The sequence below is a fragment of the Diabrotica virgifera genome, chromosome 10 (genome assembly GCF_917563875.1).
Source record: "Diabrotica virgifera virgifera chromosome 10, PGI_DIABVI_V3a".
NCBI lineage: Eukaryota > Metazoa > Arthropoda > Insecta > Coleoptera > Chrysomelidae > Diabrotica > Diabrotica virgifera.
The window spans coordinates 29,626,109-29,641,542 of NC_065452.1; the positions used below are offsets into that span (position 1 = coordinate 29,626,109).

General features: G+C 34.0%; 1 protein-coding gene across 1 annotated transcript in view; it reads left to right on the top strand.

Annotated features, from left to right (window-relative positions):
• The window catches only part of LOC126893170 (multiple epidermal growth factor-like domains protein 10), a 156,479-nt gene that overhangs the window by 109,273 nt on the left and 31,772 nt on the right, over positions 1 to 15,434 (top strand). The window contains exon 9 of the mRNA XM_050663121.1: positions 6,369 to 6,485. Within this exon, the coding sequence (XP_050519078.1) occupies positions 6,369 to 6,485 (117 nt within the window). The remainder of the gene's footprint in view (positions 1 to 6,368; positions 6,486 to 15,434) is intronic.

Sequence of the window (15,434 nt, forward strand, 5' to 3'; positions counted from 1 at the left end):
AATTAGAAAAAAAGCAAATAGCGCGCTAGAGCGGGCCCCTGTGGGGCCCGTGCCCTGGTTCTTTCTAAATTCTTTCTAAATTCTTTCTAAATTCTTTCTAAATTCATATTATTTGACACACCTCGTATAAAGTTAACAAACTTGGATAACTGATGGTTGCATCTTGAGATTTAGACCATGCACAGATTTTTCTGGAGAATAACTTTTTTTCCTAAAATTATTAATAAAAGAGTTATTACATGTCTAATAAATAAAAATGATGTTCGGAACCGGTAATTTAGGAAAATTTCAGAAATTGTTTTTTCAAGTAGAAGGCTGTTATTGTATATTTGAATAATATAGTTTTTAATTAAAAATAACTTTTCATAATAAAATTTTTTGATATTTTGAAATATAAAGGTAGTTTGCTCTTGAGCGAAATTCATATTTTTTGACATACCTCGTATACTGTTGACAAAATTTGATATCTGATGATTGCATCTTAGGTTTTAGACTATGCAGAGCACTTTATAAAGAATGACTTTTTTTCGTAAAATTGATATTAAAAAGTTTCCCATATGGTTCCAAGTTACGCAGACACCCTGTATATCGCACCTTCGCTCAAACAGTGTCACAACTCAAAAAAAAAATAATAAAAACGGTTTTATTGCACTGTTTAATAAAACTATAAAACTAAATATGTAAAGAGAAATATTCACTCCTTGCAAAGCTATCATAAAAATTCAGTTTTTTTTTACTTAGTCTGTCAGGCTAAGTCTCTGTCAGCTCGTGTCACTAAGTTGATTATGTTAAGTGCGTGTACAGTACATTTTTTATAATATCAGTTTAAGTTGTTTTCTTCATTTCTGTTTATATTGCACTATTTTCTAGCGTTATCACCTAAAAAAATACATACTTAAAGTAGTTCCTTTCTTCTGTAACAATAAATGAAAAGCTATGCATTTTAAGTGCTTATATGAGTTCTGTCTATATAATTAATTTACTGTAGCTTATAATCAAAATATGAAGGTATTGTAGGTATACGGTAGTATATTCATAAAAAAAAATAAAAAAATTGATTACCGCGGTTTAGAGACGTGCGGTCCATGGAGGCGGGGGAAGCACCGCTTTCCTATACTTCGATATATGAATAGTTATTTATGAATAAAGCAGTTCGTGAAGTATGCTTTTTGCGAACGCACGCGTGTTTAGAGCACGAGCGACAGCGGGGCGAGTGCTATACATCGCGTAAGTTCGCAAAAAGTACTTCACGCACAGTTTCATACAATATTTTATCTACGATAAACAAATAAAAAAACTGTAACTTTTCGTCACTGGAATTCATTTCTATTCTACAATTTTTAGACCTTTGACATTTAAAAATTCTAACTTCTATTCAAACCACAAAACTGTCAAAAGTTTTGTTGTAATATATTGTCATCACCATGACAACGCAAAAGTTAAGGATATTTGATTATATGAAAGTGTGTCAAAAACAGTGCGAAAAATTAAATCCAATTTAAAATACATACATTGTTACTTCACGCACACTTTAAATCCTTCACGCACTGCTATCTATGACAGTTTTCACAAACTAAAAACTTATACATAATATGAGAAGGAGTGGATTAGTGGATAAAATATATAATTAATTAATATTTAATTATCAAATTTTTTTCCTAATCCAAGTACATAATCTACATATTATTACGTAAGCAATAGGCATTGAAAAGTATTAAAAATTAATCGCATACGAACGAACTCAATATGCACACAATTCAACTATTCGGTCCACTCCTGACAGAAGCGCATCTCAAAATCGCCGCTTGTTGTCCCGTTTAAAAATTGGTCAGGGTTCAATGACGGCACCCAATAGTCGCGCGAATTTTGGTACCCTGGAAGCGATCGTCCTTGCGCCTTCCGAAAGTGGGATGCTCTGACTGTTGCTAAGGAGTGCTTAGGTACATATACATTCGCTTAAAGAATATTTCGATTTAAATTTTTTGCAGAGATTTTGCCTTTTACTGATCTTTTATTTGACATTCTACAGGTGACGTCAAATGACATTGGATTTTGTATAAGACAAATTGATGACTTTATTAATACGATAATTAAAAAACGAGAGCAGTTTAAAATATTTGGGATAAAACTGAAAATATGGGGTTTGAACATGAAAGAAAAATAACGAAGATTGATAATGTCGGCAACAGAAAAATATTTTGATAATATTCTACAACAAATGAATTCTCGCTTTCAAAGTTTTAACGAATTAAAATTTGTAGAATTATACATAATCTTAATATTTCTAATTATAATTATTCATCAAAATTTCCCACAAAGGAATTTATTTCACTACGATTAAATAATGAAATTTTTTTGAAAAAAAAAATATTCGTGTTGCAACGAAATTGAAAATGGTTATTCATTATTGATTTACATGTTTACTCCTACTGGAGTACGAAGGGAACCATTCTCGTTGGAACTTTACCGCGCTGAGCAGATGGGACGTGAATTATAAATTGTAAAATTCCCTCATCTTCCTTAGTCTCAGCATCCGTTATGGCTTGCAAATTGTAGAAGCCTCGGAGGTGTTACCATAGAACAGGGGTTCCCAAACTGTGGGGCGCGCCCCCCTGGGGGGCGTGAGGACATATCAGGGGGGCGCGAGACAAGTTGAACATTAAATTAAATTTAGTTATCCTCTTGTTAAATTGTGTCTGGTAACGCAGAGTAAGCAAAAGTTATCTCAAATACCTCTTTTTGACAACACTGTGAAACGCCGCATTGATGATATGACCGAAGACATACAAAACCAGGTAGTTTATGCAGTAAAATAATCGCCATTTTTTGATATTCAGCTAGACGAGAGTACTGACATAGCACAACGTTATCAGTTAATTGTTTATGTTTGGTATATTCAAAACGAAAGAATGAAAGACGAGCTACTCTTTTCTTCAGAGTTGGAGACTGGAGACCACGACAAAAGCTATTAATGTTAGATATGAAAGCAGTTTGAGAGTTTTTTGACAAACATGAACTCTCTTGGCAAAAACTGATCAGTTTATGTACAGATGGAGCACCTTCAATGCTTGGTTTTCGTTCAGGCTATTTGCAATTAGTAATAGAGAAAAATGCTGATGTGATTGGGATACATTGTTTTATACATCGACAAGCTTTGGCAGCAAAAACCCTTCCAAATGAACTTATGGCTGTCTTAAAGTTGTGTATTAAAGTAGTGAAGTACATAAAAAACAGTGCGTTGAATACTCGACTGTTTAAAACTCTTTGTGAAGATTTAGAAAGTGATCACAAAACACTGCTACTTCATACAGAAGTACGATGGCTCTCAAAAGTAAACATGTTGGCAAGATTATTTGACCTTTGAGATGAAGTAATTACCTTGGAACATCAAAAGCAATATGAGCTAAACATGGCTTTCAAAAAACATTGTACCCAAGTAATTGGGTAATGGCTTATTTGTCAGATATCTTTGACTCGTTGAACAGCCTCAACCTAAAGCTGCAGGGTGGAGACTCAAATATAGTAGTTACTCATTGTGATGAAGGCTTAGTTACTCAACTTTGGAGGCGTAAAATATCAGCAAACTCCTCTGAAATTATTCAAATTTCTCTAAAGTAGAGCCAATCTCAGAAGAAACACGCTTCAAGGACATTTGTGAAGGATCAAGTTTGAAAATCCAAATATCAAACCATTTGGAGAGCTTAATTGAAGAGTTCCAGAAATACTTCCCAAACACTTGTGACAATTTTATTTACAGAATGTCAACTGATCCATTCCATGTCAACATAGACTCCCTGCCTGAATCACTTCAAGAAGATGCTTTGCAAATAAATCCAAATGATTTTTTGCATGATTCGTCTGCCAAATACTTTGTTATAATTAATAATTATAATGGACAAACCTTCATTTTGGTTAAAATATTTCAAAGTGTATCTTAGTGTATCACGTGAAGCTCTTCATTTATATTTGCCTTTTTCAAGTAACTATTTGTGCGATTTTCAACACTTGTGGCAAAAAAAAACAAAGTATCGGAATGAACTTGATGTTGCTAATGACTTATGCTGTGCACTTACTAAAACTCGGCCACGAATAGGCATACTATAGTAAATAAAATGCAAGCACATCCTTCTCACTAACCAACCTAATATATTTTTCTTTTATTAATAATTTTTGTATTTTATGGAAACTGATATTGTTGTAAATCAAAAATGAATAACCATTTTCAATTTCGTTGCAAAACGAAAATACAGCCGAACCATATTCTAGTCCAATCAGAGAGTGCTGCAAGCACCTCTACCGGTTTCGAAACTTATTAGTCTCTCATCAGGAGGCACATATGCTGCTCTCCCTGATCCAACCAAAACAAAACCCCAGCGTGCAGTCCCGGATTGCAACGAACGAAATGGCATAGATGCCCTAGCGGCAACTACTACCAAAAAGACCAAGTTTTCACTCTAATGGCATATAAAACAACATAATGCTATTCTACACCCCACCAGAATAAAAACAATGGGAGCCTTCTCTGGTTACACCTCCGAGGCTTCTACAATTTGCAAGCCATACGGATGCTGAGACTAAGGAAGATGAGGGAATTTTACAATTTACAATTCACGTCCCATCTGCTCAGCGCGGTAAAGTTCCAACGAGAATGGTTCCCTTCATACTTCACACAGAGTAAATGTAAATCAAAAATGAATAACCATTTTCAATTTCGTTGCAAAACGAAAATACAGCCGAACCATATTCTAGTCCAATCAGAGAGTGCTGCAAGCACCTCTACCGGTTTCGAAACTTATTAGTCTCTCATCAGGAGGCACATATGCTGCTCTCCCTGATCCAACCAAAACAAAACCCTTGCTTGCAAATTGTAGAAGCCTTGGAGGTGTAACCAGAGAAGGCTCCCATTGTTTTTACTCTGGTGGGGTGTAGAATAGCATTATGTTGTTTTATATGCCATTAGAGTGAAAACTTGGTCTTTTTGATATTGTTGTATCTTATGGCAGAATAAATAAGTGTTTTGTTTTCAAGCTAATACTTATTTGTTTTTGTTTTGTTCCTATTTAGGCCCATACAATTTATTGTAAAGGGGGGGGGCGCGAGAAGCTTTCATTTCAACAAAAGGGGGCGTGGTACAAAAAAGTTTGGGAACCCCTGCCATAGAAGGTTCCCATTGTTTTCAGTCTGGTCGGATGTAGAATAACATTTTTGGATGTTGTTTTATGTGCTATTAGATTGAAAACTTAGTTTTTTTTATAGCAGTTGCCGCTAGGGCATCCCTGCCATTTCGTTCGTTGCAATCCGTGACTGCACGCCGGGGTTTGTCCTAGTTGGGTCAGAGAGAGCAGCATATGTGCCTCCTGATGAGAGACTAATAAGTTTCGAAACCGGTAGAGGTGCTTGCTGCACTCTCTGATTGAACTGGAATAATGATGCGGCTGTAGTTTCGTGTTGCAACGAAATTGTAAATGGTTATTCATTTTTGAAATTTTTTTGATATCCAACTTTGCATTCTCAGCTAAGTGTCGTTTATGAAACAACTGACATTAGTGATAAAGAAATACCCAGAAATCTGGGTATTTCTTTATAACTACTGGTTTAAACAAGTCACTGTGTGAAGTAGTCAAGTTGTGTGAATTAGTACTAACTATTCCAGCCACAAGTGCATCAGTTGAACCGTTGTTCAATTAACGGTTGAACGAAGCTTTTTAGTATTGAAATTCAGCAAAAGTTTTACAAGCAATTCAACAAGCGAAGACAGACTTTTGAAGTTAGCCCTATAATAGGTCTGCAGTTTTTTATTAATTATCAGAAGTTGATAGGAGGATAGACCTCAAGTATAAATAAGTGTCATATTGTTGAAAGTTTTGTGTTGTGGAAAATGCCTCGGAATATAAAAAAAAATTTCTTTAGGAAACAAAAGCCCGGAGCGAGGACTCAAAGCACGAGAAGACAATACAGATCAATGATAGGTCACTACATAGTCACTAGAAATAGCGGGAATAGAGTGCCTCACGCATTGATCGGGGTCGGATTTAGTGTGTGAGTCCTTGTACCCAGGACGTCTCACATAGGCACTTTGCTGATAAAGAGCCCCTATAGCGCATCAGAGTGTTATCAGGTGGGAAGTGGCTCGACCCTCGACCCTTAAGAAAGTATTTTTATATCCTTATTGAATCGCTTCCCCTTTCGAAAAAGTCACCGCACGCCACTGCCGCGGTTTTAATCTCTTTAAAAAAACGGTAGTCTGTCAGACGGCATGTCTCCGTTTGTGTGCTAAAATGAGGCCTTTCCAGTAGGGTTAAGCATTTTTTCAAACACTTTTGGAAAAAATCTCTAATCGTATTCTTTATTCTTGATGTTTGTTTCAGCTCTTGAAGGATCATGCGACACATTCAACAATTGCTTCGAAGATGTTATGGAATGCATGGGAGGTGTTTGTAATTGTATTTCAGACTATATAGGTTACGGGAGTACGTGTCTTAAAAGTAAGTACTTCATTTATTTATATAATTCACTCATACCGTTCTTCCTTTAGACTTTTTCTTCGTCTCTTGAATTTAAACAGAGCTCTATATAGCATAATTTAGTCATTCCAAAATTCAAAGGAGACATAAGTAATCAATTCAAAAGGAGAAAAGTAAATTTTGTTTTTTTTAAACGCTTTTATTTAGTTCAATCGTTTGCGTCAAATCTTTAGACGTTAATTTGACTGCCTTTTCTTCAATGCAAATGAATGAAATTTTGCAGACATATGCATTCGCGGGAACAATACACGAATAGTCGATCAAAAATTCTTTTTTGTGTTTATGAATTGTTTAAATAAAAAAACAATTTTAATGGAAAATGCTTAAATTCATTTGTTTTTACAATGTAGAAACTTAAAACTTTTACAGATTGTAGCTAATTATAAGAACTATCCATATTTTCACTTTTTACGTTAATTTTTTACGTTATACTTCATAAATAACAATAAAGTTTCAAATTTATCCAGTTTCTGTCCGATTTCTATCTAGTTTTCAGTGAAAAAAAGTTATGGCATCGCAGAGAGACGAATGCTGCGCTTAGTATGGTCGTAGGCTTCGACTGTCCATAAAACGTAAGGTTCGACTGTTGACTACGCTGTCGTGAACTTGGGCCCGAAAGTGTTTGCGTAAGGACAGGCTTAAAAGCCTGTATTGACCCTGCAAAACTGACGTTGCATTGAGCTGAGTGCGATCATTGAGGTACGTATCCATTGAAGGGTGAACCCAGCTCGGTGTAGCTGCCCAAATGGATACGGCATGCGCTCCCCTACATATAAACTGCAAACCGGGTGAATCGAAGAGGGTAACCGCCAAGCGGCGATCACCGACGTATCCACTATGTGGAGCTACTACACCGAGCGAGGTTTACCCTTGTATGGATACGTACCTTTAGACGGCTTGCGCATCGAAGAACTGCAGTGCGAGAAATTAACAGGGTCTACACCGTGCAATAGTAAAAGTATTAGAAGAGATGGAAATACTGCGAAAACTGTAATAGGTGCAAATAATGATTTTGATTTAAGAAATGTATGAAGAAATTACAGAAAATGTACAATGTATGTATCAAAAGTTGAAATAAATGCAAACAATGTATCTGTCATATACTTACATCCTTTTTTAAACATGACGATATATTTTAATCTTTGAAAAGTGTAAGATTAAAAATTAAAAAATTAAAAAATATGAAAAAAAAGTTTTTAAGAAGTTCTTTAGTTATGAGTGACTAAAATTTAAAATATTATGAAAAAATCAACTAAAAAGCAAAAAATAAAAAAATCGAACTCGAAGGATTATTCGAAAAAAACGTTCGTTAAAAAATGAAAAAATCTAACACATTCGTTAAAGAAAACCAACGCTTTTCTTTAACGAATGTGTTAGATTTTTGCATTTTTTAACGAACGTTTTTTTCGAATAATCCTTCGAGTTTGATTTTTTTATTTTTTGCTTTTTGGTTGATTTTTTTATAATAATTTAAATTTTAGTCACTCATAACTAAAGAAAAGCGTTTCTTAAAAACTTTCTTTTCATATTTTTTTATTTATAATAGTAAATAAACTTAAGAACAGTCTAACGAATTATTTAAATAAAAATTTTGTTAAAAAGGAGATAGCAGAATTAAAGCTTAATTTATTAGATAAGAAATAGTTGCAACAAAAATGAGTTTTAGCATACATTTAAATCTTATATTTATGGTATATTGGATAAATAAATAATATTTATAGAATTTATATGACATTGAGTGTGTTTAATTGACCTGTTTTGTCCTGGATGAAGTAAGCAACTAGAGATACTAGAAGCCACAAACCAAAGGTAATGCATTAAAATAAATTAGCCCTGAGAATAAATTTTATTAGAAAGTTTTAATTTAATTTTGGTTTTGTTTTCCATAAGTAGTAATTAAAATAATTAATTAATGAATCAAAATAAGAATATGCTGATCAATCTCATAACAGAGAGAAAATACAGAGCATAACAATACGTCTGTTAATTTCTGCAGTTACTGTGTAACGTGCCCCAAAAAGAGGGTGTTATTTGCATAACATGAAATGGGGAATTGAAATTTGACAAGATGTTGATATGTCATATAGGGGGATGTTACATAATGAAGAACATTGCCACGGTCGCTACTGTCTCAGAGCTTTTAAGGGGTGGATTCTTAAAAGGTGTTATGATATACTCTTATTAGCTTAGAAAAATTAAAAAGATAAAAAAATCTAAATAAGGATGTAAAATAGAAATTAAAAAAATATTGGGCGCCACTGGTTACCTTAAGGAACCAAATTTTATACAAAAAAAATAGAAATAAAGGAAAGAAAGATAGCTAAATCGAAATAAATAGTCTCACAGAAAAAAATACATAATATACAATATATTATAATGTAACTTGCCTTATTTACTCTATACTCAATATTTTATACTTAATATTTTATACTCAATACTCTATACTCAATATTTTATGCTTAGCCAATTTCTTTATTGTTCTTACGATGCAAGAGAAGGAAAGGGAATAATAAGATTTGTATTTTGCAAATCAAACATTATTTATTAAAAAAAATAAAGAAAATGAATTTCTGATCTCTCGGTGTTACAGATTGAGATCCAGATTATCAAATCAAAAAAAAATGAAACAAAAAGTTCTACAAGCATAAATATAATACCTTTACGTATCACTGTCCTATTTTCTTCTGGTTGTTGATTGGTTTGTAAGTCCCAGACGCTATTTCACTACGCGAAAATCACTTCACAATATTTACAGGTACAGCAACAGTACATAAGGTTTATCCATAGTCTATAAAAAAAAGTTTTTATAGAAAAATTCAGCTTTCTACTCGAACAAAAATATTTTAGAACTCAGTAGTCCTTTTGAATATTAAACGGGATCAAAATGAAATACATTAATATACTTCATGATTTGACTGTAATGTTAAACTTAGTAATGCAAAATGAAACTTGTAACTCCTACTTCCGGATCTGACTGCATAAAAAAAATATTTAATACCAAAGGTGGTATGAAATCATATCGGCGATTCGCTTGAAAACAGCGAGAACGCGGTAGTCTACGCTTTGCTAGACCATACTGGAACGAACACTTTACTCCAATACTAAGACTTCTGCAATAAAATTGCACAATAATACTCAAACTAAACTGGAACTTCCACCTTTCAGGTGCTAACTATTTGCCGGTAACCACATCTCGCGGTCCGAGGCAACCGCTCGATAACTTCTACCACTGAACTCCTCGATCGAACTCTCTAAACTAACATCTCTCAAAATCAACGCGCTCTTAAAATCATCACAGGATCCATCCCATCGACCAATTACAAATTCAAAACACTCATAATTCAATCTGAACCAATAAGGAAAAAGTTTAATCCTTCCTTCTTTCATCATTGACTAATAAAAAAAATAACTCAGCTTCTTACACTTTTTATCGACCAATAGAAAAAAACAAAACATGTTTTAAACCCAACCTACTCAGAAGGAAACCATCAAATATCAGTTTGCAAAGTCAGCAAACCTCTCCCAGTTCCACAGTTCCAAGGAAAAATATTGTTGAGTTAGCGATCCTACACCTGCGCTCTTTGATATTGATATGAGCACGTTTTGTGTATCCAAACTCCAAAAACTCGGCGCCAAAGGCCATTATAATATGTAACTCTTTTCTACATTGCAAACTGACTGTTCTAAGTTCTATTTTCGAGCGATAATATAAACATTGAAAACCGAATGTAGATATGTCTACAAAATAACATAACGTCTTTCTTTTAACCAGACGGATAAACTACAAAATCTCACGTATTTTTTTGGAACAGAGATAAATTCAATGTACAGGGCGTAGCGAAAGTGCTACAAATGTAAACTAGATCGAAACCTCAAATAACTTTGGTATTCAGGATGGAGCAAAAATACAACGAATTTCGGACCGTTATAACTGTATTACTTTGGTTGATTTTGTGAGCCTAGATACACGAACTCTTTTACTCCTTCGAAAGTATATTGTAACGAAAGAAAACTCTTGATCGGCGCCCGTAATAGCACCCGAAGGCACAGTCGACTCGGCGGGAAAAGTTCGCGCATCTGGTTTGCGCACGGCTGGCGGCCATTTTTTCGGTCCACAGGTCCGCTGCTGACACGATCAATTTGTGATTGTTGTTGTCAGATCACGCTTGTTTCGGGGTTACTTTGATTTTGTGTTGTTCTGTTCGGTGATTTTGTTTTTGTGCATTGTGCAATAATAATTATGGATATGGACAAAAAGAAAGGCAGTACGAATTTAATCTGTGCAGCGATCAACTGTAAAAACACGGTATCAAATTTCAGCTATAGTTTTTTTCCGTTTTCCAAAAGACGAATCAAGGTAAGCATTTTTAAATTCACAATGTTTTTATAAATGTGTATGTACTTAAATGGGTAGGTACTTGAAAATTTGGTGTTAACTATGAAACTTTACCTAATCAATTATTTTCAATGGAAATAAGCCACAATTTTACCAAAAAAAATGATTTTATTAACGTTTCGACGCCCAAGTCAGGTGTTATTGTCAAAATACAAAATAATTCTTGTATTCAATCATTGAAAATAGTTGATTATAAAAATGCCACAAGGAAATAGCTTCAGAACAAAACTTTACCTATATTATGTATACAGGATGTCCAGAAACTCTACCGACAAACGAAGACAGGAGGCTCCTCATATAATTTTAAGACATTTAAACCCAATTCATCTAGTCTGAAAATGCTTCCTAAGGGAGCTAGAGCTCTTTGAAGATGGCGTCTTGTAATTAGTTTTTCTTAGATACCTCCAGAACCCTTGTATTTAGAAAAACAAAAATTGGTACACACATTTATCTTCCAAAGATGCATCGATTTCATTCATCGTGAATTTCTAGTACCGGTCATAGGCGTCCGTTATGGGTAGGGCAACGGTTATTTTATCGCATAACTTTTTTATCTTTAACTTTTAAGCATTTTTGATATTGGATTATTATACTGTGAGATATTCTAGTACTAAAAGGTGCTCTTGATTTAAGACCGTAGGACACGCCGTTTTCTAGAAAAATCGATTTGAAAATTTTTCGTCTTTTAAATAAAAAAAAAACTGCAAAAAAGTTTTCAAAAAAAAACAGTGTATTTTACTACCTTATACCAAGAGCAACTTTTAGTACTAGAATAGCTCATAATTTAATAATCTAAAGTCACAAATTCTTAAAAATTATAGGCAAAAAAGTTATGCGATAAAATAACTCTTGACCTACCCAAAACGGACGCATATGACCGGTACTACAAATTCGCAATTAATGAAATCGATTCATCTCTGGAATATAAATAAACGTACCAATTTTCGTTTTTCTAACTGTTTTTTTTTTAATTTTTTTTTTTGGAAATTCAAGAAACGAAAAATTTTGAAATCGATTTTTTTAGAAAACCGTGTGTTCTACCGACTTAAAGGAAGAGTACCTTTTAGTACTAGGATACCTCATAATTTAATAATCCAGTGTCAAAAATGCTTACAAGTTAAAGACATAAAAGTTATCCGATAAAATAACCGTTGCTCTACCCAAAACGGACGCCTATGACCGGTACTAAAAGTCCACAATAAATGTAATCGATTTATCTCTGAAAGATAAATATGCGTACCAATTCTCATGTTTCTAAATGAGAGCGTTCTGGCGTTATTTAAGAAAAACTAATCACAAGACGCCATATTTAAAGAGCTCTAGCCCTCTTAGGAAGCATTTTCGGACTAGAAGAATTAGGTTAAAATGTCTTAAATTTATCTGAGGAATCTCCTGTCTTCGTTTGTCGGTAGAGTTTTTGGACACCCTGTATATAAAATATTGTTGAAAACGTACTTATACATACTTTGTTATTGTAGAGCTTGGAACTCCTATTTTTTGTACAAAAAATTACAGAAATAGAGATAAAATACATAGAATACAAAGAAGCTCTTATTAGATCGCTATTAGGTCACGATATATTTTTTAATTACAATTATATGTTAAATAAGTTTAAAGTAAATAAATTTTATTTGATACACTTATTTGAAAAATCAACACCGGTGCTGCAACATCTATTTAAGCAAAGCCGGATCTGACCACTTGGACCGATAAAATGGCGCAAGGTCACAGAATCTGTCTGACAGCTAAACAATGAAATTTATTGAAGTGCACCTTCGGGGTAATAGTAAACAACAAGAGAATGACGTAATCTAATCTTCGCGGCGAGAATCCCGAGAATTCTGGAAGGTAAATCACGTGGGCGTGCTGTCAGACAAATGGATCGACTGGTATAGAGATGGGAGATATCGAGATGGGCGCGGATATTTCTGGAATGTTCCATTATAACTTTATAGCATATATAAATACGGCATATTTGTAAATAGAGTTTAGTCTTAAGCTAAAGTTTGTAAAGTAAACTTGTATAAATAAATAATAAAGTCGTAAATAAATACCCGAACGCTCGTTTTTGTTACAATATGTTCAAACCGTTGGATATTTAGGTTTTGCTACTTGATTATTATTTGTGACCTTTATGTACTTAGTTTTATTAGTGTTAACATGTAGCCCCATTATTTTTGCTGCTGCTTCTATTGCCGTGAACGATTGCCCAGTTCCGCATTTCTTCTTGCTATGATATCAATGTCATCTGCATACGCTAGTATTTGTACACTTCTATTAATAATGGTCCCTCTGGTTGTAATTCCAGATTCTCTAATAGCTTTCTCTAGGGGAATGTTGAATAGAAGACACGATAGGCTATCTACCTGTCGAAGTCCTGTTTGTGTCTGGAAAATTCTGGATATTTCATTCTGCATTCCAACCTTACACTCGACTGTTGAGACGGTTGCTTTCACCAACCTCACTAAGTGTATTGGGATATTAAATTTTACCATGGGTTTGTATAATGCGTTTTTGTCTACACTGTCATATGCACATATAAAATCCACAAACAAATGGTGAGTATTAATTCCATACTCATATGTTTTTTTTCCAAAGTTTGTCTTAGAAAGAATATTTGATGGGTAAGTACCCTTTCCTTTGCGAAACCCACAGTTATTTGCCTATTATGCTTTCACAATATCCCGAGAATCGATCGTAAAGGATGTAGGCCAATATTTTGTAGGTCACGTTTAGCAGGGTAATGCCTCTGTAGTTATCACAAACTGTTTGGTCTCCTTTCTTGTCAATAGGCACAATTATATTATACCATACCTACCCTACGTTTCAGTCTTCTGGTAGTTTACCTGCTTCCAAATCAGTTCTACTAGCCTACTAGATTTTTTTATATTGTTTGTGAAGAACAAGCTAAATTTTTCTACTATTCCTTATATATATTTTTATATGCTCTGGGAGGGGTTTTTACCCCCAAAATCATCCGGGTACACCACTGGTATGTTCTTATCTCTTTTGCGGAGATGTTTTATTTGAGAGAAGTCCTGTGTTTTAAGCCTTTCCTCCCTTGTATTTTAGTCCATGTGTGGTCTGTTGTTTTCTTCTTTCTTCTCTATCACTCTTAATGTTTTTCGCGGCATTATGTAATATCGATTTTACTTTTATCCATATGTTATTGGAGGATTCTTCTGGTTTTAATGATTATTTGAAGCCACATAGTTTCTGCGTTGAGGCCTTTTTGTATGGATCATTGTATCAAAGAATATAGACCTTATAGAAGGGTACTGCCCTGCAACGTTTCAGCACAGGATTTTGTGCACCTTTGAGTTGGTGCATGTGGCCTGACCAGTGGCGGATCCAAAGGGGGGTCACGGGGTCATGACCCCATTAAACGAAAATAAATATGTATCAATTCAATAATCCTAAAAAAAAATAAAAACCGAGACCTGTCAAACAAAAAAAATTTATCTCAAAATAAAACACTGAAAAACGTTTGTTTTTTATACTTCCACAAAATTTATTACAACTATGTTATTACTACAGCTGTTTCGGCAAAGTGCCTTTCTCAAGTGATATATTTTACAATGGGTTTGCCTTTTTAAGTCTTTAATTGAAGAGGTTGAGGAGTGGGGAGCTGTTTGTCTCAAGTTGGTCATTCAGAATTATATCTGTATTTTTCAATTTATTAATTTCCATTGATTCTAAAAGTGATAGCTTCTTACATCGATCAAACTGGCAGAACTTTTGACAAAAGGATAGCAGAACACAAAAGGGCTTTCAACAATAGAAAAACAGACACCTCTACATACGCACTTCACCTTCTAGATCATAATCATTCTTTCAATGAAGAGTTTCAAATTCTACATATTCAAAATAAAGGCCTTAAGCTATCACTTTTAGAATCAATGGAAATTAATAAATTGAAAAATACAGATATAATTCTGAATGACCAACTCGAGACAAACAGCTCCCCACTCCTCAACCTCTTCAATTAAAGACTTAAAAAGGCAAACCCATTGTAAAATATATCACTTAAGAAAGGCACTTTGCCGAAACAGCTGTAGTAATAACATAGTTGTAATAAATTTTGTGGAAGTATAAAAAACAAACGTTTTTCAGTGTTTTATTTTGAGATAAAATGAACTTCCATCAAGTAACGGTCGAATCCATCAATTAAAAAAAATTTAGGCCCATCCAAAAAATAATTGAACTCCACTTATCCTATTGACCTTGCATCAGAGGAAAGTAAGTAAATCATCCTCAAGATCCATGACCCCCCAATTATTTATCCGCTACTGGGCCTGACAATGACTACTTTATTTTCAAGGGACAAATAAACGTGGCCATCTGTTCCATTTAAACTCTTCTTCTAGGAGAGTATATATTTTTTGGTTGTTATCTTAGATGCCATTTACTCTCACAAAAAATTCAAGTATCTTCCCTGATCTACCATGACCATGACCAAATGGGTGGTTATAGACAAATAGCCAGAAATGTGTAAAATGTTTTGTTGAAAGTAT